Genomic DNA, 17,239 nt, shown 5'->3' on the forward strand with positions numbered 1-17,239 from the left:
TCTGACTGGCGTAGGCTCACAAAGCACCGTAGGTACTGCTCTAGCACCCCGTTCACTCTCTCAGTCTGTCCGTCCGTCTGGGGGTGATAGGCAGAGCTTAGCCCCTGTTCCATCCCTAATAATTTACAAAACTCCCGCCAGAAGGTGGCAACGAACTGAGGCCCCCTGTCACTTATGACCTTGTCAGGGATGGAGTGATGCTTGGCCACGTGGTCGAAAAATAAAGTCGCTAGCTTCTTGGCCGTGGGTAATTGGCTGCAGGGGATGAAGTGGGCTTGTTTTGAAAACATGTCCACTACCACCAGTATGACTGTTTTCCCCCGGGAGGATGGTAGCTCGACTATGAAGTCCATGGACACTATGGCCCATGGCCGTTTTGCTGTTTCCAGAGGCTGTAGGAGTCCCGGGGGTTTCCCCCCCCTCTTTTTTGCCATCACACACACCGGGCAACCAGCTACAAAGTCCGACACATCCTTCTTTAGGGACGGCCACCAGAACTGCCGGTGCACTAAGTGCAAGGTTTTTACATAGCCGAAGTGCCCAGCTAATTTGGAGCAGTGACATAGTTGGAGAATTTCTTTCCTTAATGTTTCCGGGATGTACAGTTTCTCCCCCTTGTACCAAAGAGCGTCTTTTCTTTTCTGCAACCCCTCCGGCCGCCCACCTCCCTCCCGTTCGGCCTTTAGGGTGATTCGTTCTTTGCTTAGCCCACTCAATTCCTTTTTCCTCTGCGAGCGGGTAGTGACCATAGCCGCCACTTGTGTGGGGGGGATCAGGGAATCTACCACTTCCTCTCTCTGGCTCTCATGCTGTGGGAGCCTGGACAGGGCGTCTGCTAGAAAATTGCGGGTCCCCGGGATGTGCTTCAGGGTGAAGTCGAATCTGGAGAAGAAGCCCGCCCACCTGATTTGCTTTTCACTCAATTTTCTTTTCCCTGTTAGTGCCTCTAGATTTTTGTGGTCCGTCCATATCTCAAAGGGCACCCTGGCTCCCTCCAACCAGGACCTCCAAGTTTTCAGTGCAAACATGACAGCGAAAGCCTCTTTGTCCCACACTGACCAGTTCCTCTGCTCCTCTGAGAACTTTCGCGAAATGTAAGCGCAGGGTCTCAGCTTCCCCTCCTCATCCCTCTGCATGAGAATGGCTCCTACGGCGACATCGGAGGCGTCGCATTGGACCACAAACCCCTTCCGCTCATCTGGGTGGCTTAAGACCGGCTCGCTTGTGAACAGTTGTTTAAGCCGGTCGAAAGCCGCCTGACAAGTCGGTGTCCAATTCAGCCTGGCCCCTGGTCGCTTTGCCTCCTCCCCCCTCCCCTTCGTCTTCAGGAGGTCTGTTAGGGGCAGAGCGATCTGGGCGAACCCTTCAATGAATGTCCTATAGAAATTGGAGAATCCGATGAAACTTTGGAGCTGTCTACGTGTCCTCGGGGGGGCCCACTCTAGAACTGCCTGAACTTTAGCTGGATCCATGGCCAGCCCGTCCCCAGACACACGGAAGCCCAAATAGTCTAGTTCCGTGCGGTGGAACTCGCATTTAGACAGCTTGGCGTAGAGCTGGTGCTTCAGCAGGGTGGCCAACACTTCCCTCACTAGTTTCACATGGGATTGTTCGTCTTGCGAATAAATAATGATGTCATCAAGGTACACCACCACCCCCTTGTACAGAAATTTCCGCAATACATCATTTATGAAATTCATGAACACCCCAGGTGCCCCTTGCAATCCAAACGGCATGACTAAATATTCAATTTGCCCCATCGGGGTGTTGAACGCCGTTTTCCACTCATCCCCCTCCTTGATGCGCACTCGGAAGTACGCGTCCCGCAGGTCAAGCTTTGTGAAAATCTCCCCCCCCCCCGCCACAGTGCTTAGCAAATCTTTGATGAGGGGGATGGGGTAGGCGTTTGACATGGAAATCGCGTTAATCCCACGAAAATCAGTGCAAAGCCTAAGACTGTGGTCCTTTTTCTTTCTAAACAACACGGGGGCCGCGTGGGGGGCCGTCGCGGGTCTGATGAACCCCCTTTTCAAGTTCAAGTCTAGGAATTTTCGCAGCTCCTTCTTCTCAGCCCACCCCATTTGGTAGAGCTTGGCCCTGGGAAGGCTTTCCCCGGGGATTAGTTCTATCGCGCAGTCTGTGCTCCTGTGGGGGGGTAGCTGGTTGGCCTCCCGCTCACTAAATACTTCCATCAGGTCGCGGTAGGCGTCCGGGACATGGTGCACCTCTTCCACCAGGACGCACGCCCTCTCCCGAGCGGCTGGCGCTCGTGGCCCCCATGCTGCCTGCCAAAGGTGCTGGTTGCAACTTGGGTCGGGAAATCTGATGGTCTGGGCTCTCCAGCGGATGAGGGGCTCATGCTTCTCCAACCACCCCACTCCCAGGACCACGGGGTAGCCACAGGCGGGCGCGATCACAAACGTCTCTGAGTCCCAGTGGTCCTCAATCCCCAGGGGGCACGGCTCAGTCTCTTGCGTGCAGGGTTCCCCCCCCCCCCATTACTGACTCATCCATCTGTTCAAAGTGCATGGGGTGGGGCAGTTGTAAGCGTTTCAACCCCAGAGCCTCCACCACCTTGGGGGAAATCAGCTCTCTATTACAGCCCGAGTCTATGAGGGCCCGGATCTGTAGGAACCTTTTTAGCTTTGGGTTCAACAATTTGACCACTATAAAGTACAACCTTCCCGTGGGTCTCACCGTTAGCGGTGCCTCCTCTCGGTCGACCTGCTGGTTGGCACCGTTCAAAGCAGGTCGGCGTCGTTTCCCGCCGGCTCCTCTTCCCACGCCAGCTCGGCCAGCTCCTCTGACAGACGCACCTCCTCCTCTTGTAGGTCGTCTTGCACCAGGAGCGCGCTGCTCTTCGCCGTGTCCTTAGGGCGGCCGGTGGTTTTCTTGGGGCCGGGGGTGCCCGGGCGGGTGGCTCCCTGCGGTGGGGCGGCCCCGGTGGCTGATTGGGGGCAGCCGGAGGCCAGATGGTTGGGGTCCCCACACCGGAAACAACGTCGGGGCCCCCCCGGGGCAGCCACCGCCTGCTTCTTGACTTTAGGTGGCTCAGCCTTCCCGGGGCTTGCTTTCGGCGTTCCCCTGCCGGCGGCCAGTGCTTGGCGCAGCATCGCCACTCGTTTCAGGTTGGTCTCCACCTCCCCCGTCAGCTGAATCCACCCCACCAGGGTATCGGGGCGGGCTTGTGTGAGCGCTCTATCCAGGATGCTCGGGTTCAGCCCATTGGTGAAGTGCTCAATCTTCATCACCTCGTTCCAGTTCCGAGCCCGGGCGGCGTTGGCCTGGAAGTCGGCCGCGTACTCTCGGATGGATCGGGTCCCTTGCTTCATGTTCCGCAGCGCCGCCAGCACTCGGGTTTCTTGCAGGGGGTCCTCGTACTGGGTCAGCAGGGCTTGCACGAAAGTGTTTACGAAGTGGAGGGCCGGGCTGTTGGTTTCGCATAGGCTCACATACCACTTCTTCGCTGCGCCCCGTAGCTTCGACCCGAGGTAGTCCACGCGGCTCATCTCATCGGGGAATGAGTCCCCCCAGTAGTGCATGTAGCTGTTCGCCTGGATCGCGAAGTAGTTCACTTCCTCCGGGTCCCCGTCGAACGTGGCGTCCAGCTCCCGGCCTCCCCCCAGGTCTCTTTGTCTGACCGGGGCAGGAGGGGGCGCCGCTGGGGCTTGCGGGGCCGCTCCGGGTGGAGGGGCGGCGGGGCCCTGTTGAACCGGGGGTCCCCGCGGACCCGTCGGGGCTGGCTGTTGCTGGCGAGCCCCGGTCACCCCCAGCGCTCTGCCCAGCTGCGCGGTCAGGGTCTGCATCTGGTCCTTGAGGTCTCTCACCGCCCCGTCGATCTCCCTGTGGACCATCGCGCGAAACGCCTCGTACTCCTCATCGGTCTGGTCCTTGGGGCTCGCCCCTCCGTCATCCGCTCCGCACTCGGCCCCTTCGCTTCCACTCCCGGGGGCTTGCGCCCCCGCGGCTCCGGCGCCTTCGCTCGCCTCGCCCGGGTGGGCGGCGGCGGCCTCATCCAGTTGGACCCGCTTGGTGTGGCGGGTCATGATCGTCTCCCGTCGGACCGGGGCTTGATCCATCAGCGTAGTGGAGGTCCTTGGCTGGTATTGCCGTGGGGTCACCACCAGCTGAAACTGTGGAGGGGAGGCCGCGGTCCTTCTGGCAGTATGGATGTGCCAGGGTGTCTCGGCCCCCTCCACTCTGGTTGGGAATCCTCCATTCTCCGGAGACTGTTCGGACATCGCCTTTTCAGTTGCCGGAAAGGTTGAACTCCAAGATAGAGGAGTCCTTCAAAATGTCAAGTCGGCTGAATTCAATAACGAGTCTCTTGATAGAGTAACAAGTTTATTGTAATCAGAACTAGAGACCATGGCAGAGATTGAAGGACTGAAATACATATGCACTAATCCAGTATTTAAGGTATGAATCTAAAGGATTCCTACGGGGGGGGGGGGCAATCTATGCAACACATCTTCACACTAGGATGCTACTTCTTTCGTTCCCAGGCCGAAGCCTTGACACCCCATACTCCCCACAGAGAACAAGGCTGGGAAGGCGCCACTATCTTGTTCACATGTTAGCATTTCAAAGCAGGTTACACAACAAAGGCCTTTCTAGTGAGGGGGCAGGAAAGTGGGCTAGCAGCCCCCGGTGTACACTGTAAAGTACCCAGACTCCTTTACTTCAGAACCAAACTTAATACAGATATTGAGTAACTCATAGCAGACTTGACAATGAGTGACATTTAAACCTTTTAACCTGAATATACATATTGAGAAGAAACAAGAGGAAGGGTAGTAGGCCACATTAGCTTGGGCTGAAAATTCCATTTCTGGATGGAAGGAGAGAAGAGAGCCTGTTTGCCAGAAGCTATCTGGGTTATAAAGTTCACAGCGTGATTCCTGCTGAAACACACATAGCATCTAGGGTTTAAATACAGAAGTAAAAAAAGTATATAACATTAATATGAAAGTTATTTTAATCATACAAGATTGTTCATTATTGAAGGAAGATCATGGTTGAGTGGTCTAGGAAGCTGGGGATTGATCAGAAGTAATTAAAAATGACTGGGAATAAGGCCAAGTATTAAGAATGGGATTTTTAAGGAGTAACTCTTAGATTTAATACATTTCAATGCTAGATTCTTGAGTTTAAGAAGAGTGTATACACATCCATGTATAAATATAACATTGGCTCACTATTTTCTGGTACTTAATCATGTTTTCTATCTCACCTTGTCTGTTTAAGTCAGAAAAGGCATCTTAAGCTTCCAGTAGTATAAGAGCAGCTCACTCATTCATGTAAAGTTGTATTCCTGGTAGATCAATGTGTTCTAGGCTTAGAAAAGGACCAGAGTGGTCATGTTCAAGATGGATTCTTTGATACGAAAAGGAGTTCTCTGACAATATGAAGAAATGCCAGAGTGAGAATGGGGAAAGATTGTGGAAAATGCCCCAAAAGTCAGGATGACATTTATCATCTAGTTTTGACTTATAGTCATGTATTCCTTGTAACTGTTTCATGAACTTCCTGAATTGTAATTGGATTTTGATCTTAGAACTATGAATTAGCAAGTTTGTTGTTCAGTCGCACAGTCAAGTCCAACTCTTTGCGACCCCATGACAAAGTCATGCCAGGCCGTCCTGTCTTCCACCATCCTCCGAAGTCTGCTCAAATTCATGTTTGTTACATCAGTAACGCAAGTACTACTGAATAAATGGCCATGTATTTAAGGACTCCTGAGTCTATTGTTTCTTTGTCTCTATGGGATGTTCCCAGAGGCTTGGTTAATGCAAATTTGGGCTAAACTCTTAACCACAGAGGTTAACAGTTCTCAGTCTGATGAGGAGAAACATCTCGTCTCTTTGAATGTAAAGAGGGTTCTTCTTTTCTTCCTGAAAAGAACCAAGTCTTATAGAAAGGACCCTAACCTCTTTATTTCCTATCCCCGCCCCCCACACAAAGCTAGGCACTAAGATCTCTGTGCAGAGATTATCTAAATGACTCACCTAGACTGTCATGATCCTGGGCCTAGTGAGGCCTTCAGGCTCCAGAGAAGCCTATCTAGGAGTTACTACAGAAAGCCTACATCTCCCAGGATCCCCTCTGTCCCTCTGATTGGGCGGCAAGGTTTTGGAGGGAAACTGGCCCAGAGAGAGGTGGGACCAGGGAGGAAAGCATAAAAGGGCCAAGCACAGACGATGTGTTCTCTCTGGAAAGGGCTGCACGAGACAAGGCTGAAGGAAAGATCCCTTAACCAAGGTGGTGAATTTTGGTATTAAAGGAAGGGAATGTCTAGCTAAACACATCAGGGCTTCTGTTTATTTGCACCCACCTTTACTGTATATATATTTCACTGTTTTTACTCACATTATTTGAGCACTGTAAATAAACTGTTGTTATACTGTCTGAGTTATCACATATCCTTGGTTAATTTTAAGAGGTATTTACTAATAATGAAGACAGGAATGGCTGGGTGCTCTGGGCCCTCCCATGTAGATCCTTAGCAGAGTGGGGCAGCCAGTAGCAGGCCCTCCTAGGCCCCTGCTGAATGACAGACTATTAAGTGTTACCTTTTGGACAAGAAACCTTTACCTGGACCACTACAGGGCCACTCCACCCAGGATTTTAAAAAAGAATTCTTACTGACCGTATATAAAGAGCTTTCACTTAAAATAAATTAGATTTGTGACATCTATAATTGTAATTTGAATTTTTAACTCATATGTTAAAAATGAGTATGTTTGGAATACTCAAAATCTGTTTTGAATATTTCAATTGTAAAATTATAAGAAAATAGATGAAAGAGCATACCAAGGATGGGGGGGAAACCCAAGAAAGAGAAAAGGTAAAAACAAATTCTGCATCCAATGTTCCCTCAAAGCTGTAGAGTCTTGTGAGCAAAGATTCTACTTTGTGAACTACTGGCATTAAATTTGTTTTTTATTTATTTTTTCAGAGGGCACATAATGGCTAAACCCCTGTGGCCTTCCCTCCCGCCACTGTTGAGGGAAAAAGCTGCCAGCTCCCTGCCATACCCCACCCCTCTCCAAGAAGCCCCAAATTGATGACTGCTGCCAGCCAACTCACAGCCTCCTCCTGCCCCCTTCCCTTCCATACCCTCTTCACCACCCATGCTGGTCTGGCTGATCCCTGGCTCTGGTGCGAGTGCTGCTGCTGTGGCCACTGAGTGGGAGCTGAGGAAGAGGATGAGCCACACTGGGCATGTGCAGAGAGACAGGGCCACACTGCCCCAACCCCAGGCAAGGAAATCTGGGGCCTGAACTCTCATGTGTCCTGCAGCCTCCTCCTCCTGCCTTCTCCACTCTGCAGCTGGGCCCACTCCTCTCTTCCTTCCTGGCACCTTGGATGGGGGAGGGTGCTGGCTTTCCCAAGCCAGAAAGCTGGAGAAAGACTTGATTGGGGCCACCATGAGCAGGGCAGAGCAGCAGTGGGATCAGGAAGTCGCCACTGGGAGGGTGGAAGTAGAATTGCCAGCCTCCAGCTGGGGCCTGGAGATCTTCCCCATTTACAACTGATCTCCAGTGGGAGTGACCTCAGCAGGTCCTGCTCAGCTCCCGGATAGCATGTGGCGGAGGCAGAGTGGCAAAGGGAGAGCCTGGCATGCCTTGTGGTGGGCTTTTCTAACTTATGCCCTGGCCGGTCCTGCTGGAGTTGTGGCAGGTGCAGCCCCCAACCTGTTGATCAGTGGGCCTTTTAAATAGTGCATGGAGGCTGGTGGCTCTTCCTGCCGCCTCTCCAGTGTGATTGTAATGGTGGGGGGATGCAGAAGGATACAGCAGAAGCCCCGGGGGCTGCTTGGGGGCCCCAAGTCATAGCACAAAGTTACCTTCCCCCACAGGCCCTACAGACCTGCTTGGTACTATCAAGATTTAGCTCTTGCCATGTTATCCTATAACCTGCATTTTAATGTATTTTTTATTCTCATACTTTTGCTTTGATGCTGCCTGTATGCCCACATTCTTTGTAATGTATTCATAATCTCTCTGCCCTAGCCAGCAACACACATTCCTTTCCTTTACAGTGAAGGTCACCTGTTATCTATATGGCTAGAGTCTGTTAATTTTGTTTCAATTTTGAAGAAAACTTTCAGAACTGTGGGGGGAAGAGGGAGAGTGTCTTTCTTTGAATTTTTGTAATTGCCCACCAGAATTTGTGCTCCTAAATGCCTGTATTATTAACAGTCACAGTAAAGTATAAAATATAGTGCTCAAACTGACCAGTGGGGGTCAGTTTGAGCAAAGCCAGTCTTTGCTGTGAACATGCTTATCACCATATGAAGCCTAATTTGATTTACATCAACAAGGTGAAATTGATGAATGCTGCATAGAACTTGACAGGTACAAAAAGTGAAATGAAAGGCATCTCAAGAAGTACATCAAAATTCATGTAGCTAGGTTGGTAATAAGGACTTCTCATAAAATAGAAAATAAATTTCCCAACAGGAAATTTTTAGTCAACTGAATTAATTACAGTCTGCAAACTCACACCACTGAGTATTTGTTTTACCTGCATGCTAAAAAATGGTTGGTGTTTCAGAAACCTCTGTAGACTTGTGGTGTAGGAAGCATTTGTGCCCTTACCAGTTATAATATGACTGTAAGTGAATAATGAGGCTGGGATTCTATTGCCAGTGATCAAAGAGAGTAGTGCAGATATTCAATTGTAGGGAAATAATTCTGGAATTTTCCAAGCATGGCATTGATACCACTCTTCACGTTTTTTACATGTCACACACAGAGATAATGAACACAAATTGAATTTTTAAAAACTGAGGTGTGACTATGCCTGTGGATCCTTTTATGTGGATAACCGACAGATTGAAAATTAAGAAACTAGTTCATTTCACATAGCACAAAGTTCAAGTCATTTTTGCAAATGGTCTGTAGGCTAATGTTGTTTGGAGCAAAATGGGTAGGTGAACTCTCTCTGCAGTGAGTGATGTCAGTGAATTTCATTGATGCCCTTCTAAAAATATAAGAACAGCCTGGCTGGATCAAACCTGTGGTCCATCTAGTCCATCATTCTGTTTCAAAGAGTAGCCAATCAGTTGCATTGAAGGATCAACCAAAAAAAGGGGATAGAGGGTGTGCTGTGGCCGCTGGTATTAAGAGGTTACTGCCTCTGGTTGAAGAGGTTCCCCTTAGTCACCATTTATTAGGCCATCTTCCAGTGTTAAATTACATAAAACATATATCAGCAGATAGTACAATTTCCAAGATGGTGGTAGAAAATTCAGCTTCCACAAGCCTCCTGGGGGACGGGTTGCAGAGAGTGAGGGGTATGAGAGTGCCAGATTTTATAATGCCCATCACTGTCCTCAACCAAATGCCTGGGAGAAAATCTTTGCTTTGCATGCCCTGTAGAAACATAATAGATTCCCCAGGGCACAGATGTTCTCTGACAGAGAATTCTACCAGGTGGATGTCAGGGCCAAAAAAGCCCTAGCTGAGGACAGTTGGATCTTATAGTAATTGATGAACCCATCCGTCTTGAATATGTCTAGCCTCTTTTCAAGTACAAAGTGAAACATAGCACCACAAGAAGGATATAGACAAGCTGGAATGTGTCCAGAGGAGGAGGATGAAGATGGTGAGGGGTCTGGAGACCAAGTCCTATGAAGAAAGGTTGAAGGAGCTGTGGATGTTTAGCCTGGAGAGGAGGCGGCTGAGAGGTGATATGATTACCATCTTCAAGTATTTGAAGGGCTGTCATATAGAGGATGGTGCAGATTTGTTTATTATTATAAACAAATAATAGGGGAGGGACGGTGGCTCAGTGGTAGAGCATCTGCTTGGGAAGCAGAAGGTCCCAGGTTCAATCCCTGGCATCTCCAAAAAAGGGTTCAGGCAAATAGATGTGAAAAACCTCAGCTTGAGACCCTGGAGAGCTGCTGCCAGTCTGAGAAGACAATACTGACTTTGATGGACCAAGGGTCTGATTCAGTATAAGGCAGCTTCATATGTTCATGTTCACTGTTGCCTCAGAAGGGTGGATAAGAACCAATGGGTTGAAATTAAACCAGAAGAGTTTTTGACTGAACATTAGGAAGAATTTTGTGACAGAGCAGTTCCTCAGTGGAACAAGCTTCCTTGGGAAGTGGTGGACTCTCCTTCCTTGGGGAGTTTTAAACAAAGGCTAGATAGCCATGCTGATTCTATGAATTTAGAATGCTGATTCTATGAATTTAGGCAGATCATGAGAGGGATGGCAGGATGGGTTGCATCAGTGCTTATTTCTCATGGCCCTTTCTTACATGGCCAGGGAAATGCTGATCACCACTTTGGGGTCAGGCAGAAATTTGTCTCCAGTTTGGCCATCCTGGAGGGTTGTGTTTTGTTTTGTTTTTTGCCATCTTCTGGGCATAGAACAGAGATCACTGTGTGTCGGGTGGGGGGGGGGGTATTTGTGAATATTCTGCATTGTGCAGGGGGTTGGACTAGATGACCCTGAACGTCCCTTCCAACTCTATGATTCTACAGTGAAAGCAGAATCATTGTTCTTTTTAGAGATTTTTGCATTGCTGTTTTTAGAGATTTTTAGTCCCAAATTCTGAACAAGGGTTTTTATTAAGAGCTTTTAAAGGTTTGTTGCACATACCATCAGTGCCAAGAGTTGAGTCCCCAGCCCAGTTTAAGAGACTCAACAGCCAGAGGTCTAAGTGAGTTGATCCAGAGTTTCTTTTATTGCCATCAATGACAGGAGGGAAAACAACTCTAACTCTCTCTCTCTGTACCAATATCCTGCGTTTTTCCTCAGCTCTCCTTCACAAAACATATTTATACAATTTTGATAACAAAGCAGGTCTAGTTGACTGGTCACAAAGTTCTTACCTTTGGCTTCCCTTATTGGATCAAAGAAGCCCATCTCTATTCTGGGAGATAGAGGATCACTTCAGGATGAGGTAATTGCTTTGGGATTTATTTGATCTGTACCCTCAATCCCTGCCTTCCTGGCATTTAGCATCTGGATGGAACTCTGTGTTTATGGTGGTTCTCTAGTATGACCAAGGGGTGTAGTTCAGGTTCGTTGTTTTAGATATTTGGCTCAGTTCCAGAAAATGTGTCAATAGGCAGAATCTCTACTGTGTGGGGGTATGATGACTCTTTCAGGCTGGGGAGTCTCCTGAGGGAGAAAAGAGTCCTTTTCAAAGGGTGTTTACAAAACATGATAGAATGTGATGATCTTCGGCTAGAGAAAAAGGGCTTTGTAATATGTAATGTGCTTAGTAGAGAGTTGAATAAGAAATTATCTTTCTTTGTTCTCAAAGGCTTAATGCTAAGACTACTATTGGCCTGTGTCCCATAGAGAAGTGCAACTTCATACATATTAAGGCAGCTTCTATGATTAGAGTTAGTACAATATATTCTATGATCAGAACTGTAAATGTATCTGGCACTCTGTGCATGTTCTAGTGCAAATCTGAATCTACATTCTACAATTTATATATATTGTAGCTATAGATCTCAATTGCATTAAGATTAGCTGTGACTAAATGCCACTGAAATCTATGGAACAAGTTAGCTACTGAACTGAACTGAACTACAACTTATTTAACTCCAGTCTTCAACTGGATTTACTCAGAAATAACTTAAGTTGGTATATATATCTTGCCTGCCTCTATGTCACAACCCTGGTATTTCTTGGTAGTCTTCCATCCAAATACTAGCCAGATCTGACTCGCCTGGGGCTATCCAAGTCAGTGCATCAGATACATAGATTGTCCTTTTAGGAACATCATCAACCAGAGGTTAGATGATAAAGATGACTTGAATGTTTTAAAATTTATCTTTGGCCAGAAGTTTATGGTTGATAATACTTGGCAAGGGTGCTAAGATGGTGATTGGAATGACAAACATACTAAGATAAGCCATCATTTCCCTTTCAGGTATTCTGGGACAGGTTATTGTGTTTCTTATGCAGTGATATTAAGATCTATCAGTTGCCCTCAAGGGTGAAGACCCTGTCACCCCTGCACTGGCTGTTCTTATCACATCCAGAGAGAACCAGTTTGGTGTAGTTGGTTAAGAGCAGCGGACTGTAATCTGGAGGACCAATTTTGATTCCCCACTCCTCCACATGCATCTTGTGGGTGACCTTGGGTCAGTCCAAAGTTCTCTCAGAGCTGTTCTCTCAAGAGCAGTTCTCAAAGAGCTCTCTCAGCCCCACCCACCTCACAGAGTGCCTGTTGTGGGAAAAGGAAAGGAAGAAGATTGTAAACTGCTCTAAGACTCTAAGTGAATGACAGGGTATAAATCCAATCTCCTCCTCCTCTTCTTCTTCCCTGAATCTCTGATGGAACAATCCCTGCTTAGAATCACGCGCTGGAAGAGGCCATCTTGTTCAACTCCCTGATCAATGCAGGATCAGCCTGGAGCATCCCTGACAAGTGTTCATCCAGCTGCAGTTTAAAAACTGCCAGTGAGGGGAAGCTCACCACATCCCTTGGTAGCTGATCCCACTGTTGAACAATTCTTACTGTAAAATAGTTTTTCCTAATATCCAGCCAGTAACCAACTTCCATCTTTCTTCAGATACTGTTGCCAGTTAATAAATCTTTTTAAAGGGAAAAAAGCCCTTCCTCCTCCCTGCCTCTCACCTCTGATCCTCTTGTTGTATGTTCCCCCCACAGCATGTGATTGCCATCCCGTGGGTGCAGCTGGGAAAACCTGTAATCAAACCACAGGGCAATGTCCCTGCAAAGATGGCGTGACGGGCATCACTTGCAATCGATGTGCCAAAGGTTACCAGCAAAGCAGATCTCCAATTGCCCCCTGCATAAGTAGGTGGATTTTCCTTCTACACCATAACAGAACTAATTCTGAGTTTAGCTTGTTTACTAACAACTGATTGGATAAACTCATTTATCTAGATAGACTGTTGGCTATTTCTCACATTACTGTTTAAATGGATACATGTTATGATCCTATATTATTAACCACTATAGGTGCATTTCTTTTTCAACATATGCACTTTTAAATCCCTAACTCATTTACAAAGTGCCGGGCTGGGTCTAATAGCAAAGTACAGTTTGAGTGGGTATATATGCTGTGAGTCTGTAATGTATAACCATTCAAAGTATAATTTGTGCAGTGGGCCTGCATGTTGTGTCTGTATTGCATTTTTGGATGCATTTATGTACATGAGTTTATGGATGAATTTTGTACATCTCATTGCCCTCTGCTCAGATTATATGAATACAATCAAATGGCAACCTGATTTTCCAGTCTGATTCATGTCTGACCTTTGAAGTTACTTGATATCATGAGCAGATCTGGAATGATCCACTGAGAATCAAGTCTGTTAGTGAGGATCCTACCATATCCTACCATCTACTGAGCAAAGTTTGAAGCCTTCCTCCAGTTTATTTTTATTTTTTATTTATATCTTCGATTTCTAACCCTCCCTCCCAACAAGTGGGCTCAGTTTATTAAACTCTTCTGAAAACAGAAAAACCACTTAAGTTAGAGGAAGACCGATTTCACACTCACCTTACTCTGCCCTCATGTCCATCTTCTCCGCACGGCATCCTCCCAATTTCCCACTATTTGCGTCAGGGCTGCAGCAATCACTTTTTGTGCAGCAAACAGAAACTGGTTTTTAGCGGTTTCTGTTTGCTGCACGAAAGCTGCAATATTTGCTGCAGCCCTGGCACAAATAGTGGGAAATCGGAGGACGCCACACGGAGAAGATGGACTTCAGGGTGGAGTAAGGGTGAGTGCAAAATTGATCGAAGTCTCCTTAAGCTGGAAGATGGCTTCAACCTTTGCTCAGTGGAGTGGTAAGATAACACTAAGATCCCCCCCTCTTGTATAGTATAGGACAGGGGTGGCGAATGGTATCTCTCCAGATGTTTTTTGCCTACAACTCCCATCAGCCCCAGCCACTGGCCATGCTGGCTGGGGCTGATGGGAGTTGTAGGCAAAAAACATCTGGAGAGCTACCGTTGGCCACCCCTGGTATAGGACACCCATTCATCAGCAAACATCCATCTTGTGTTCAGTTTTGGTCACACTGGAACCCTGGGAATGGATTTCATATGTTTATAGGTACATATTGGTTGTTATTGCCAATGATGTTTGGTAGTTCCAAAGGCCAACCTTGAGGTGTAGAAAAAATATTTTTAATAATCATGTTGCATGTTGTTAAGGGGTTTGTTAAATTTGTTAAATGGCTGTTGATTGCTATAGGATCATAAAACATAAGCAATTTCCTGTTCACTTTTCCTGCCTTTATTGTTGCCTGTTGTCACTGCTGTTTCTGGTTATTTTATGCTACTGGAGATCTTTACATTTGTTGAAGAAGACCCTATCTCCATTTGCCTTTAAAAATATCAAATCAAAATCCCTATTAACCTTGGAAAGCCAGAGGGCTGCACCTGGAAACAAAGAACAGCCACATCATGCCCATCATTGAGTTCTCTTGGTGCTTAATGCAGAAGTCAAAAATCATGCTTGACATAACAAAGTCTTTATGGGATATCAAGATTCTGCTCCCAATATGCATTTCAGATAATCTTGAATAAACATCAGTACATTCTGAAGTACTTACAAAGTACTTGTGGTCTAAAGGCACATAATGCAGCAAGCTTATTCAAGCTATGTTGCTGTTATCTTGGGTTGCCATCCTCCACAAGGAGCCTGAAGATCCTATCCTCTGGGATTACAACTGATCTCCATGATAACAGAAATTAGTCCCCTTTGGGAAAATTGCTGCTTTAAAGAGTGGGCTATGTAGCATTATACACTGCTGAGGTTTCTCCCCTCCTTGAATGTTGTCCTCCCCAAGTTCCACCCCCAAAATGTTCCGGAATCTCCCCCCCCCCCCAGAGTTGGCAACCACAGTCTCATTAGTGCTTGGATGAGAGTTCCACATAGAACAAGTGAGAGACAAAAATAATATAACTATAAGTCACCACATCTATTATTTTGAACCTTTAGGATCACATATGAGGGTCAATTAATACATAATGTGTTTTCTTCATCATCATTATAGAGCTATGATACTACGTGATCACCATCAGAAAAGAAGAACTCGCTTATATTGAAGTGGTACAGCACCACATAATAGTTTTAAATTATAACTGTATTTTATTGGTTTTTAAATTGCAAATGTAAATGTTGTTAGCCGCCCTGAGTCCGCTCGTGGAGAGGGTGGGATAGAAATTTAAGGTAAATAAATAAATAAATTTGTTCACAAGAACTGGAGGACAGACACAATTGAGTTATTTAGTTATTTAGTTTCATTATCATTTTATGTTCTGTATACACAGATTTAAACAGAATCCACTTTTCATCAAATTCAGTATTTTGATTGTGTAAACAGTAAATGACTTCATTCACATGTTCAAAAACTCAGTACAATTATGGAGTGGGATCAGAACTGAAGTGGCAAATCCTACCCCTTCTCCTATTTCCATGCATGCATGTATATGTAAAGACTGATTTCTGCAAACTCCACTCCATAAACTGCTGGGTATAGATTTTCATTTAATTTGTATGCATATAGGTTCTGTCATATGAAATGATCAACACATGGCTATTTGGAGCAAAGCCAATGTGTACAGTTATGATGGCATATAATGATTGTACCCAGTTTTTAGAATGTCTAAATAGGTCTCCACTAACCAGCTTAACCACCCTTTTAAAGAAAGTCTATAGACTGGAGCCTGTGCTTATTAATTATGCTAAATTGATAATAGTATATTCTGATAGTAATAGTGGTGGATTTTTTTGGGGGGGATGCTAAATATAGCTCTCATATTCAGTGATTCATTGGATATTTTTGACAATTTTAATGCCTGTTCAGGAACACTTTGTCCACAAAGCTATTGAATTTTATTTTCTGAGTTTTCATTGACATATTTTAAGATAATTGCACCTGTTTCTAGAATTCCCCACCAGAAAATGAAAAGTAATCACTGTTGGAACCAGATATTGTTCCAGAAATACATGGCTCTTGTTTTAATGCTACTCTGATACATCAAAATCAATGGAGTCATTGCTGTTTGCAATACTATCCAGATCGCAGTCTCAAAGTTCAGTTACTATCATCTACCTTGTCCTACGAGAGTTCCCAGTAAGGTTTCCTTAACTGGAGAAAATAACTTCCTTTATGCCACTGTTATTTTTCTCTTTCTCTTTTGCTTTTTCTTCTTCCCCACAGAAATTCCTGTTGCTCCTCTGACTACTGTGGCCAGCAGCACAGAAGAACCTGAAGGTATGTTGTTTCTTTTGTTTTAACCTATTCAGTTTTCTTCATAAAATATTTTTTCTGTGGCAGGAAAGATTTACAGCCAAAATTATACCCAATATAAAGTGGAAGTAAATGAGGCTTAAAATCATTCAGAGCTTTTTATCATGAGTGGGGGCACTGACACATCCTTGATAGTATAATTCATTTTAGAATAATATAAGCAGCATTACAGGTTAAGAGTTTATAGTTTCGTAGCAAAAGAATTGGGTACTTCCATAGTATTGCAATATTAGGATCCAGAGGTACAACTTATTTAAAAAGGATTGACAAATGAGAAAGGGTGGAGGCATAGGATTATATGTGAAGGAGGTATATACTTGTGAGGAAATACATAAATCTGAGCATGGTAGCTCAGTTGAGAGTCTCTGGGTAAAAATAAAAGGAGTAAGAAATAAGAGCGATATTATGGTGAGGGTCTAATATAGACCACCAGGCCAGGCAGAAGACTTGGATAAGGCACTCCTAGAACAGATTACAAAGTTCTCCAAGAGAAGGGATACGGTGATCATGGGAGTTTTCAGTTACCCGGACATCTGTTGAGAGTCCAACTCTGCTAAAAACAAAAGGTCAAAGTTTCTGACTTCACTTGCTGACAATTTCCTTTTCCAGAAAGTGGAGAAGGAAACAAGGGGATCTGCTATTTTGGACTTGATTCTCACAAACAAGGAAGAATTGGTTGATGAGATAGAAATAGTGGGCACCCTGGGCAGTCGTAACCATGTGATTTTGGAATTTACAGTCTTAGGGAAGGGAAAATGTAGCTGGATATATAGCTTGAATTTCAGAAAGGTAAACTTCAACAAACTTAGAACTATGCTGGGTAAAATCCCATGATCAAAAATACTTAAGTAGACAGGGGTTCAAGAGGGGTGGGAGTTTCTTAAAAGGAAAATATTGAAAGCACAATCACAGATGATTCCTATGAGAAGAAGAAATGGAAGAAGCCTAAGGAAGCCGAGGTGGC

At 45.8% G+C, this 17,239-nt stretch overlaps 1 protein-coding gene across 1 annotated transcript in view; it reads left to right on the top strand.

Annotated features, from left to right (window-relative positions):
• Nucleotides 1-17,239, top strand: part of NTN1 (netrin 1) — a 623,591-nt gene that overhangs the window by 470,116 nt on the left and 136,236 nt on the right. Inside the window, exons 3-4 of the mRNA XM_060252655.1 lie at nt 12,653-12,802; nt 16,186-16,239. Coding sequence (XP_060108638.1) covers nt 12,653-12,802; nt 16,186-16,239 — 204 coding nt within the window. The remainder of the gene's footprint in view (nt 1-12,652; nt 12,803-16,185; nt 16,240-17,239) is intronic.

The sequence above is a fragment of the Heteronotia binoei genome, chromosome 13 (assembly GCF_032191835.1).
Source record: "Heteronotia binoei isolate CCM8104 ecotype False Entrance Well chromosome 13, APGP_CSIRO_Hbin_v1, whole genome shotgun sequence".
Taxonomy (NCBI): Eukaryota; Metazoa; Chordata; class Lepidosauria; order Squamata; family Gekkonidae; genus Heteronotia; species Heteronotia binoei.